The sequence below is a fragment of the Drosophila busckii genome, chromosome 3L (assembly GCF_011750605.1).
Source record: "Drosophila busckii strain San Diego stock center, stock number 13000-0081.31 chromosome 3L, ASM1175060v1, whole genome shotgun sequence".
Lineage (NCBI taxonomy): Eukaryota > Metazoa > Arthropoda > Insecta > Diptera > Drosophilidae > Drosophila > Drosophila busckii.
In genome coordinates this window covers 12,822,126-12,834,216 of record NC_046606.1, presented here as the reverse complement: position 1 = coordinate 12,834,216, position 12,091 = coordinate 12,822,126, and the positions used below count along the sequence as shown (strand labels likewise).

Below are 12,091 nucleotides of genomic sequence, written 5' to 3'. Positions count from 1 at the left end.
TGTCTATAGCAAACATTGATGAAGTTAACAATGGGACTGCTCACTAGTAAATTCGCCAAAATCTGCTTTGTTTCTTAATCTTAAGCAATAAACTTGAGTTCAAGTGCTTAAAGCAAATAGAATTGCATTACTTAAGCATTCATACAATTTTGAAATACTTAGCATTGGTGAATTCATTGATGAATTGATGCAAACCGTACTGCAAGAATGTAGAATGAACATGAATGATAGAGGATTTTGTAAAGAAAGCAAATTAATCGTTACATATATACTTACATTAAAATAATGTACTTGCTAATAAAAAATTTATATCCAAAATAATTTCAGCAAATTTGTATTTATAGAACTGGTTAAAAAATGATTAATTCAAACAATTTATTATACCATAATTTGCCAACTTATCGCAAGCATAATTAAAAATTTATACTGCCCTAAAACTAGCTATTACCATTAATGAGCGCTATGAAAATAAAGAAAGTAAAACGTGATTAAAGCGATTATAAACTTAGCTAATCGAATTGAGTAACGTTTTTAAATTACACGTGAATAAAGTGTGCAGAGCTCTTGAATTTTACACTTGTCATGCTTAGTTAAAGCGAACATATGTTCTTGAGACATAATATTATGTATACAGACGGTTTATTGAATGAATTAAGCATTAAACCCAAGCAATAAAAAAGTTGTAGTTGCTTTTAGAATAACAATTATTTCTATTAAAGTCTATTAACTTAGCAGGCAGCTCTCAAGTCTGAAGCAGCGCTGAAAAATTCTAATTCTAAGTTACAATAAATAAATAAATATGCAAATCGTGCTTTTATAAACATAAAAAAAAACCTTAAAGAAAATAAATTAATTAGAATATAAAACTTTATTTTTCAGTGGGTTTGCTGGCCTATTTTGATTGCAGTTTGCTCTGGTGAGTAGTATAATTAAAATTTTGAAACTTGGCCCCTTTATACGATGGTCATAATAATACTTTTTAATCTATTATTGGGAAAACAACTTTCTAAATCTTATCTGTGAGTGCATTTTTATTAGAGAACTGTACTTGCCAACATGGAAAGTTAAGCATTGCCAAAAATCAAATAAAATTTATTAGTGCCATAAATTCGTTTATTATTCACAAACTCCCCTGACCTGCCTACGCAATTTTGAAATAAACTTGGCTAAAGATTAGTTGCAACTTATATGAGTAAACATTGATGTTTGCAAACATTTTAAGCATTATTCATTGACAAATTCAAAATCTATAAATTCTTGTATCGGTGGCGGCCAGCTCAAATGCCATTTAGAAGTAATCAGTACATGTTTGTTATTATCTCTAAGTGTAGTCTTAACTGTAGAGTGGGCATTTCGACTAATGTGTCTAGCCTATGATGTTATATCGCTGATTCTGGTTACGTGCCTGTTGTTGTATTTGTTGTTGCTGCTGTTTTGGTTTGGTGAGCGCTGCATATTTCTGTCTAAGATCAGCCAGTGCACGTTGGAAGCTGTCCATGCTGTCTTCGATCTTGACAGTCGCGCTGGGCTCATTGGCTGCCGACTTGACTGGACTGTTGCGTTCGCCGAGCAGCAAAATGCGACGCCAGTCGGTGCTTCCGGTGTTGCCATTGCCACGTATCTGCTTCTTGCGCTCAGCCTCATCTGCAGCAGCGGCAAACATAGCTTCGTCCAGATCCTCAGGCGGCGTCTCTTCAAGTTGCTCCTGGCTGGGTGGCGTAATTTCATTAATGGTAGCAGCTGTGGGCGGCACAGACGCCTGCAGACTAAACAATTCCTGTAGACTGGGCGGCAATGCCTCGTTGTAAAGATCATTGTTGTTTTCGATTTTAACTATTTGTCCTTCTGGTGTAATGCGGAAGAGCTGAGCGCGTCCATTTGTAGCTGAAGGCACAATAATCAGGTTGCCAATGGCTGTGGAAATGCCCTGAGCAACATTCTGATCACCAGCGCCAAAGGGACCGACGCCACCACCGTTGAAGGGGCAGGGGAAGCAGTAACCAGGTGGTCCAGGAGGTCCTGGTGGTCCTATAGGTCCCATCATGGGTGGTCCCGCCATGGGTCCGCCAAACATTGGAGGCGGTCCAAACTCAGGGCCAGCCATAGGTCCATTCATTGCTGAGCCACCAAATGGTGAAAAAGAAAATTGATCGCTCCAGGTGCTCTTGCCAAAGCCCGAAAAGCCGGGCCTGCCGGGAAAACCGCGTGGTCCTGCTGGCCCCGTAGGTCCTGGCGGTCCTGGCGGGCCACGTTCGCAATTGCAGTTCAATAAAGTGGCGCCCACAGTAGAGCAGACAACTGTAAGGATTATTTATAGACAAATCTGGATGGAATGAGGAAATTCTTTCTGTGTGTCTTACCCAGCAGCACGGCAGTTAGTAGAGCTTGCGAGTGTTCCATGATGTATCCATGCGGTCAAGAGCAGACTACTTTGTGCGCTCGCGCAGCTAAAGCTTTTTATATGCGTTAGCGGTAAAAGAAAAGCTAGAATTTTAATGTTATTCGTAACTAGTCGAAATTGATTTTCCATAACATTTCCATATATACATAATTGAGCTCTGAGCCCGGACCGCTTTTTACCTTTAACTGTTCTCGCATCTGATAATCGTGCTGGAAGCTGCAGCTGCAAAATAGAGGAGAGCATAGCAGGTAACCAGCATCTTGACAGCTATGGTTATTTACGTTTGACAACATGGCCCAGGTATCAAATTATGTCGCCCTGGTTCTTTCACAGTTGCATCAAACAAAAATTTGAGTCAATCAATGGCATTTACATTTGTCTCTCTTCTGTTGATGTTTACTGCGGCACACGCCCCACGCAGTCAACATAAAAAAGTTTCTTTTGTGTCATGCAACACTTCATTCTTATGCATACGCTTATAATTTGGTTACTTGCTTAAATTTGTTGGTAACATAAACGAGTCCATAAAATGCGCAGCAATCAAAATAAATTTAGAATGAGTTGTCTTGTGGGCTGTCTTTCGAATTTAATTAGCTGCGTGTAGCTTAAGTGTTCTCCAATTCCATTTGTGTGGCTTATCTATGCTGCTCAAGCATGCGTCACCAGCTAATCTAACTTGACTGTACTTACAACAGCACATACTGGAAGTGCCCTGCTCCAGAGTGGGAGCAGTTGTCTTTACAGACAACTATCAGGTAGCATAAACAAAGTCTAGCAGCAGTGCCAGTCAAGCTGTATCAAGAGTAAGTCATTGAAGTAAGTGTGTGTGTGCAACTTTTACTTAAACTATTTCATCTAGAACTATAGACGCGTAGCCGAGGTCTGGCTGGATGAATAGAAGAACAAGCTGTATGCCAATGTGCCGCACTTAACCCAAATCAAGTTTGGCTCACTTAAGCAGCAAAAAGCGCTGTGTCAACTTCTGGGCTGCAAGCCCTTCAAATGGTTTCTGGATAACTTGGCCAGCGACTTTCTAGCGCTGTATCCGATAAAGGCGCGCTACAAAGCTTGGCAGCACCTCAGCTCTGCCTGGACAGAGCTGGCAGCAAGTAAGTCTTACTTACCTTAGATTAAGTCACAATTACCTTTCGAGTTGCATTTGAGGCTTGTCGATATCTTTTAAATTATTTTGACTTTATTAATTTAATTTTAGAGACTATTGCTAATCAGCACATTTTCTGCATTGTATATAAACTTAATTGGCGTAAGCAATTTGTAGTCACATTGGCAAATTGCATAGATATTTGTTTTCATTTGTTAATAGTTCACTCACAATGGAGCATTCAAATTAATTTATATATACATACATCCATTTATGTATGTATAGTATATGCAAACAGCTTTTGTTATATACACATGCATATGCGTGTTGCTCTATCTGAGAGATACTTTTTGGGCTGTTTGGTTTCAAAATTTACACCGATATGAGAGATGGTTTCGAGCAAAACGGCATCATGCATATGAACACAAGATGTTTATGCATGTTTTAACTAAAAGTCTACACAATAAATACAGTTGTAAGTGGTTAGCTTTTTGGGGTATGCTACAGCCAAAAAAGAACTTAATCTATTTTTACATTGGAATAGATTTTGCGCACAAACAGATTTGTGCCCACATAGCCGACGGTGCCGCAAATGATGCCCATTGCGCCGCTAAACAGTGCCATGTAACCAAAGTAGAAAGCCGTTTGAAACAGACCAAACATTCTGCAAGCAAGCAAGGAAATATAAATTATTAAACAATTCAGTTAGGTATTTAGTTGAAGCTACGTACTTGGTTTTAAAGAAAAAGTAGTAAAATGAATATGCATACACATAAATAGACGTAGAGCCGGCTGCCATAAAGCTCGTCCATTGCCATCTATAATCCTCAGCATTCAGCAGAAAATAGGTGCACACTATGGTAACACACACGGTTACAATAGTCAGTATAGTAAAGACGAGCAACATAAAGCCATAGACATAGTAGATCTTATATGCCCAGAAAGAGGTGAAAATAAAGTACCTGCAAGATAAGATAAATTTTATAGACGAGTCTAATTAATTGCTCGCTGAACTTACATTTCAATAAAGATAGAGCCAAACGGTAACACGCCGCCCAGCAGCACAATGATTAATGGCTCCATATACCATTTCTTTTCCGGTATGGGCCTGGGCACTGCATTGACGCGGCACGGGAAGTCCGGCTGGCCATCCAAATTGCGTCCAACCACAGTGCCTACCAAGGTCAGCGGCAATATGACGAATAGGCAAATGCAGGTGACGGCCACCATTGTGCCAAAGGGAATGGCACGCGAGGCGTGATAGCCAATGGCAATAAAGTTAATAAAGAAGGCAGTGCCGCAAACTGAAACGGGCACAGTGAATGCTGAGGCGAGCATCTGACGTATCCACAAGCGACCGCCCAGACGTGCATAGAGCGAGCCTCCAAAGTAACCATTAATGGGTGATGTGGCAGCATAAACAAAGATGGCAGTCGACAGCATTGAGCCACGTCTGTAATACAAAAGTTACAATTCAACTCCAATTCAACAATTTGTTCAGCTGCATACGCACTCTGTATACAGTTCGCCAACAATAGCAAACATAATAACACAAAAGACCACAGAGATGAGCTGATAGCCAGCGCCAACGAGTGCTGAGAAGAGCAGCGAGTTGGGTGGAGTGCGGAAAACGTCACCATGCACCTGCTTCCAGCCGTATTCATCGCCCAAATCGCGTTCCATGTCATCTATTTCCTCATCCTTGCTATAACGTGCATAATCCTTGCGTAGCGTGCGCATCAAAATCATCGAAACCAAGCCCACGAGGAAGATGACCATCATGAAGCTATTGAAGATGCTGAACCAATGTATCTGCGTAAAGAATAAATTATTTAAGCAGCTGCTGTTTGTTGCTGCTTGTGGCAAACTAACCCTGTGCTGGAAAAAGTTGGGATCTAGGTACTTGTCAAAGCGATTCTTGAACACAATCTTGCTGGGCTTCCAATTGACTTCATAGGAGAACTTGATTTTGGAATCAGCTTTCAGCTCCTCGCGCATTTCCGTTGTTAGCGTTATGTCCACAATTTGCTGACCATTATAGCCGATATCGAACTTCTTGTGCGTATGTATATAATATTTGCCATCGTTGTCATCTCGCTCACCCACCTTGCCCCAAATGGGCAGGCCATCAATATACATTTGATACCAATACTCATTCATCACTGCATACGTAAAAGCCTTGACGCTCTCCTCGTTGAGATGCACCATGCAGACTACTGTGCGCGGCACATCCGACTTGAACTCCATTTCGTAACCACTGAACTCCAGCTCGACTCCCTGCAGCGCCTCGCTTAGAGTTTCATGATAGTGGCTAATGGATGGCTTGCCACCACTGCAAAACGGCAGCGAAAAGTACGCATACGTTTCCTGCCGATTGTGATACGGACCCACTGTGTTCATCCATAGCACTACCTCTTCCTTATCATTGTACTGCAAGAGGAACGAGGAAGAACCGTTACACAGGTAACTCGACAAAGTGCCACACTGCAAAAGCAGGCATACTAACGCAGTTAGCAAGTATAAATATACTAACCTTATGATTGTGTTCGTCTGCCGACACCGACACGTAGCAGCTACTAACTAGCAGACATAAACAAATCACTGCCGCCTTTGACGTCATCATTGCGGAACTTGCTATTCTTGTCGAGCGCTGCCAGAACCTGCTCCTGTCTGTTGTGTATTGCTTTCCAGCTTATATTTTGTCAAAGAAACCAAAGAATAAAAACTAATATTTTTGATAGCCTTCTCGATTAGTGTGACCGAATGCGAAAAACGAAAGATTCTCCACTCGATTAGCGATAAATTTTGTGAATAGCCTATCGAGCTGTTGCTTATCGGTATCATGTCTGAAACACACCATAACTGAAAATTGCCACTTAATAACAAATCAAAGCTTAATGTGTGTGGAATATTAAAAATATTAAGTATTTACGGCCGAGCCCTAGCAATAATGGAAAATTTGGAACCGGGAATTGAAATGCTACCTTCGGAAGGAAGCGAAAATACAGAGCATGAAGCAGCAGACAGCAAACCTATAACTAGAAGAGACAGCAACGATGCGGAACCCACTGAGGAAGAGCTCTTATCGTTAGAAACACTGAGAGACTCACCGTTACAGTGGCCAGAGCGTTTGCCCGGCATGGAGCGGTTTCTCACTTCAAGCGACACACCAATACACACACCCAGTACTCATGCTGGGCAAAGCGAAGCGGACATCGCAAAAATTAACCGTAGGTGGCAGCTGCACTTGCTCTGAATACTAATAACAAACACATTAAAACTTGCAGAACTAGCAGCCTTGACGCCATCACAATTGATAGACAAGATTAAGTCTATGCATGATGAAATCTATCAGCTGGGACTCCGGGAGTCGAAGGAGATGACGCGAGGCAAGCTGCTGGGCATATTCGATTGCATAGCCAAGGCAAATCCCTAAACAGACCAACATACAGTATAAGAATTCAGTTGCCAGTGTAGTTATTTAGAATTTATGCATTTTTCTTTTCTTGTACATACATACGAAATAGTATTCCATGTACGTTCTTACATTCTCTACTGCATTACTTTAATATAGACATTTATAATCAAACCGCGTGCTTGAGCGCAATAAGTATTAAATTGATTGAAGACTGTTATGTTAAGCTGCAATCAGCTTAGCGTCGACGGCATCACCTATGCCTAATTTTCTTATTGATATGCCCGCTTTTCTTGGCTGTCGCACTAGAGTTGGAAGTCAATTTGCTCTTGGTAGTGGAAGTGGGTGTGCTTAGCAATTCCTTATTGCTGCTGGCTGGAACGCTGCTGCTGTCGTTTCGATGTGGTGAATCTGCAAAAGATAATAAAGCTATTAGTTGTAATTTGCGTAAACAAATTGTATCACAGTACCCTTTTCGTCTTGGGATTTGATTGTGGTAGCGCCATCGTGTGCCGTTGTCGTATTTTGGTTAATTGACATCTGATTATCGCTGGAATCTTCATTGGTTATGGAATCCGATTCACTGGCGCGCTCAGCTGCAAGTGTTTAGATTAGATTATGTACAGTTATAATCTTTGCTACACTTACGATTACAAATAGCCATAGAAGTGATGCTGGACTTTGAAAACAAACGTTCTGCATCTTTGAACTTGCGATTGCGTTTGTCTGCCTTCGAGTTTGTTGCTTTGTTGGAGGTAAGATAGCGTTCCCAGCCGCGTATGATATTGCCGCAGAGCTGTGTGTCCTCCAAATAGGAGCCCTCGAAAGCGTAAATCTGTCGCTCTAGATTAGCCAATTGCTCCTATGTAATACAAATGATTTAAAAATGTTTTGTTTACAAGTTGGCTAGCTTGTTGTTTACCGAAGTCTCTGCCTTCTTCTTGATTAATTCCGCCAATTCTGAACGGGTGTCAACAGTGCCGCCCTTCGCTGTAGAATTGGTTTTGCCTGCTTTCTTAGGTTTATTGCCATTGTTATTAGTCTCGCTGGAGTTTTTATTTATCGGCGAACTCATATTTTGTGTTTATTTAGTAAAAATTAGTTATTTGTTTACTAACTTCTCGTGCTGTATACAGACAGGGTTGCCAAAAACACGCTTACCAAACGATAGCCAGGACTTATCGCCACGCCACCACATGTACAATGTATATTCATCTTAAGGAATGAACGCTAGATGGCGCTGGCAACTAAAGAGTCAGTTATTTTGAAAATGATAAGTACTGAAAATTTAAAATAATTAACAAAACAGAATACATTAACAAAACAGAATTAGTAAGCTATTGTTTCGGCGCTGTCAGAAATAAATGTAAGCATGTTGGAAGACCACGTCTTCTGCTTAGACTCTGCTACGCAATTACATTACAATGGCCACTCTTAGCATGCAAAGCCATTTCGAGTGCGTCTGCCATTGACCTCTGCTGTCGGTCATTTGAAATGCGTGAATATCAAACAAAAGCCAAAGTAACAAGCGCCATCATCCTCTTCATCATCATCATTATCATCATCTGTGGCAGCAGCAGATCAGCACCGTGGCTAGCATAGTTTATTGACCCAAGTTCTTTCTAAGTGGTTGCCCAAAAAGTTTGTTGAACTGTCGAAAAACAAAAAGTGAAGCGCTGTGGGAGCTGCTGGTGTCTGGGAGCGTAAGCTTGCGCTCCCTTTCGCTGCGTGAGACTCTCTTTTACTTTTACACGCACTCTGTATGGGTCGCTTTGTCTATTTCACTTTTAACAACGCGCGCGTCGCTCGTCATAAGCGGCGTATGCGTGATATTATTTAGTGGCGCTTTATGCGCTTTTCTTACTTTTCATATGCCCATCTTTGGCCCAGACAAAAACTTAATCCAGAGCAGGTAGAAAACAATATCGAACGCAATGGCGACAAAGCATTAGAAAATGAAATCACAGCGATCAACGAAACGGCCAACGACCGTTGCAAAAGCAAAGCAAAGTCTACTGCCACGTCTGACTGATTAGGCTGATGGACTGACTGACTGACTGACTGACTCGCTGGCTGACTGACTAACTGACTGACTGACTGTCTGCAATGTGTGTCAAAGATTGGCGCGCAAAAAACTTTCATTTTATTTAAACAAACACACAAGGCGCGGCCTGGGCGACTTGGGAAAACTTATTTTCATTTAGTTTTTTATTTTTAAGTAAACATCTGCCCAACTCCCCCTCGCAGCATATGCATGTGTAGCTGTTGCTGCTTCTCTTGCTTATAAGCTTGGCCAATTGACTGCAGTTTACAATAATTTTTATGATGAATTGCATGGCCGCGTGTGAAATCTGCTGCGGTGACTGAGGAAAAGTGGAAAACTGCCAGAAAAGTGGAACACAGCTAAAGAAGCGACTACTGCGTAGCAGCAGCATCAGCAGCAGCAGCGGTGTTAACAATAACAACAACTACACAAACACTCTCGACTAATTAGCTGCGTTTTAGAAATTCAGCGGCAATGAAAACAAAATCGAGTTCAATGCTTGCTGCCACGACTTGCTGCTTGCAACTTGTTGTTGCTGCCACTGCTGTTGCGTTTTCGATGTTTTCCAAGAATCGCGCACACACATAGATCGTACTACATATGCATGTTTGTAGTTTGTTGCCATCGACGACAAAAAGATGCGCGCTTTCCAACACGAGTGAAAATGAATTGCAAATGGCAAACGTCGCGAGCTTTTCAAAACAAACAAATTGCAAATTTGCAAACAAAAGTTCAAATGCAAAAGCTTCAGCTGCGCTACGCCCACAAAAGCTTCAAATGTGGGTGGGTGAGTGACATCATAACAGACTGACTGACTGACTGACAGACATACAAAATGCACTTGCCATGAAAATAAAACACACACATGCAAACACGCTCAAAAAGGCTTTACAAAAGCTGCAGCAATGCAAACAAAAAAGCTCTGGCTCTTGTTGTTGTTGCAAAAATGCCGGAAGAAACTTGATCTTGATTATTTTCTATGCATTCGACGCCGCCAATGAGCGCAAGAGAGCGCGAGAGCCAGAGAGCCAAAGCACAGTGCGCAAAAAGTTCAAGTTGAATGTCGTTCGTTTGTTGTCGCGGCCATTGCCGCTCAGCATGGGGGCTGGCTGCCTCTCTCTCACATACACATACACACATACAAACAAATACTCACGCTCTTACGTTCGTTCACTCACAGTGGGGCGTCACAGTTTGCTTTGCGTTTTGTTTTTGCTTTAGCTTGGCGCTTGCTATGGGGCTCGCTTGCATTTTTTTTGTTCAGTTCTAAGCACTTTGAGCTTTTGCTGAATTTTTGTAGTTTGTTGCATTAGACATGCAATTCGCTTTGAAAACTTTGCGTGGGCATTAAAAATTTTGATTGAATTCGTAAATTGTATAATGAGCAATGCTAATGTATGAAAATTGTTATTAATAATACACAAATGTGATAATGCAGCGTATTATTTTATTAATAAAATAAAAATTGAATATGTAAACAGGGTGTGGGCATGATCTTTTGTTGAAATAAATGCATGAGTTCGGCTAAATTCATAGGCTACAATGTTTGGCATAAGCAATGCCATTTTTTTTAAACTAAATATGAAATAATTTTAATGAAAATTAGGTCAAATTTAAAATAGAACAACATTTTATACAAAAGCAAGATAAAAACTAAATATTTCAAAGGCAAATTTAATGTAATTTTGTTTGAATTTGTTTTATTTTGCATTGCTATTCATTTATTTTATTTATTTCATTGTTTGCATTAATTGTATCTAACCTAAGTGCTGCTAACAAAAATATTGTTAAGCAACAAAGAATGCTAGAACGCTGTCTTTAAGAATTCTAAAGCTTTCAAGCCTTGTTTACACTTCTCACCTTTTCTAATTGCATTTGGCCATGTCAAAGCCTAGGTCAGCGAACCCATCATAACCAATTAAGCAACAGCAACCAAGCGTTTATTTTGTGAGCCAAAGAGCCAACAACAAAAATGCAATCAAAGTTAGGTAAGAGAACTGACCTTTAACAATGCTGCACAGATCGGCGCACAGATCTTCAGATGCGCCACAGCAACAACAACAACAGTTAAAGCAAGACAAACATTCACACAAAAACGTCGCAAGCAGCAGCAACAACAACAACAATATCAAACATTCCTTTTCAAGCGACATAACCCAAAGTTTTCGAGCTGTTTGATGAGCCAAAGAAAAGCAAACGAAAGCCCAGCTTTAAGCAGAAGCAGCAGCAGCAAAAAAAGAGAAAAGCAATCAAAAGCCAAAAAGAAAAGGCCTAAGAGCCAACTGAGAGCGCCAGTGCCGGGCCAAGAGCACAGCGCTCAGTCAGCGCAAGAGAAAAGAGCGAAAGACTCTGTGGTGCGAATGGAGTGCATGAGGCGAATGAACTTTTGAGGCGAAGCGTTGTCGCTGGCTGTGTTGGCATGAAAGTTATGCAACGCAATACACACACACACACACACACACATAGACAGCTACGCTGAGCGCAGCTTGGCTTTCGGCTCAAGCAGCGCGCCAAACAAGTTAACTGTTATTTCTTCGGCCTCGCTTTTGAGCTGCGGCTCTTGCATTCAGACAACGACTTTGACTAGTTGACTGCGCGTAGCTGTGTGCGAGAGTGTCTGTATGTGTGTGTGTGTGTGTGCTGAGTCGTTGACTTTGCATAAGTGTGCCAATTTATGTTTGATACGCTGCGGCCTTCAATCTATCAACGCTAACTGATAAGAGCAACTGATAAGCGTTGATTAAATCTAAAGCAAACAACAAGCATTTGCTGCATATTTGTTTAATATTTTTATGCGATAGTTAGCTGCCCTTTCGACTGCACTTCTTTTTGCTTAAGTGCTGCTTGCCCCGCCAGCGTTTGTTGCCTCACGAATTTGCCACGTTTTTTGCTTGCCAATTGCCAACAGCAATAGCAACAACATTAGAGCTGCAAACTCAGCGTTGCATTCAGCATGCAGCAAACATTACTGTACATTCACCCACTTTTCAAAGTTCAAATACACACACACACACATAGACAAAGAGAAGCGCTCAGCGAACGTTTCGCTAGAGAAACAGAAATTGCATTCTAGACGCCGCAAAAAAAAAAAGCAAAAAAACAAAAACAACGTTGCGCATGCGCAGCAAA

The 12,091-nt window shown here is 41.2% G+C and overlaps 4 protein-coding genes across 4 annotated transcripts; 1 reads left to right on the top strand and 3 right to left on the bottom strand.

Annotated features, from left to right (window-relative positions):
• Nucleotides 1–1,366: 1,366 nt before the first annotated feature.
• On the bottom strand, nt 1,367–2,400 carry LOC108597958 (putative cuticle collagen 145). The gene is made up of 2 exons (XM_017984573.2): nt 2,361–2,400; nt 1,367–2,298 (listed from the first exon to the last, which is right to left on the bottom strand). The coding sequence occupies exons 1-2, from the start codon at nt 2,398–2,400 to the stop codon at nt 1,367–1,369; spliced, it is 972 nt and encodes a 323-aa protein (XP_017840062.2).
• Nucleotides 2,401–3,593: 1,193 nt separating this feature from the next.
• On the bottom strand, nt 3,594–6,257 carry LOC108600917 (transmembrane 9 superfamily member 3). The gene is made up of 6 exons (XM_017988750.2): nt 6,037–6,257; nt 5,376–5,933; nt 5,017–5,315; nt 4,522–4,956; nt 4,235–4,465; nt 3,594–4,167 (listed from the first exon to the last, which is right to left on the bottom strand). The coding sequence occupies exons 1-6, from the start codon at nt 6,124–6,126 to the stop codon at nt 4,023–4,025; spliced, it is 1,758 nt and encodes a 585-aa protein (XP_017844239.1). The 5' UTR covers nt 6,127–6,257; the 3' UTR covers nt 3,594–4,022.
• An 82-nt stretch (nt 6,258–6,339) lies between these two features.
• Nucleotides 6,340–6,959, top strand: LOC108600919 (protein lin-52 homolog). Its single transcript, XM_017988752.2, has 2 exons — nt 6,340–6,733; nt 6,791–6,959. Exons 1-2 carry the CDS (start codon nt 6,454–6,456, stop codon nt 6,937–6,939), a joined length of 429 nt encoding a protein of 142 aa, XP_017844241.2. The 5' UTR covers nt 6,340–6,453; the 3' UTR covers nt 6,940–6,959.
• A 199-nt stretch (nt 6,960–7,158) lies between these two features.
• On the bottom strand, nt 7,159–8,171 carry LOC108600918 (chromatin modification-related protein MEAF6). Its single transcript, XM_017988795.2, has 4 exons — nt 7,841–8,171; nt 7,567–7,780; nt 7,389–7,514; nt 7,159–7,329 (listed from the first exon to the last, which is right to left on the bottom strand). Exons 1-4 carry the CDS (start codon nt 7,991–7,993, stop codon nt 7,172–7,174), a joined length of 651 nt encoding a protein of 216 aa, XP_017844284.1. The 5' UTR covers nt 7,994–8,171; the 3' UTR covers nt 7,159–7,171.
• Nucleotides 8,172–12,091: the final 3,920 nt, after the last annotated feature.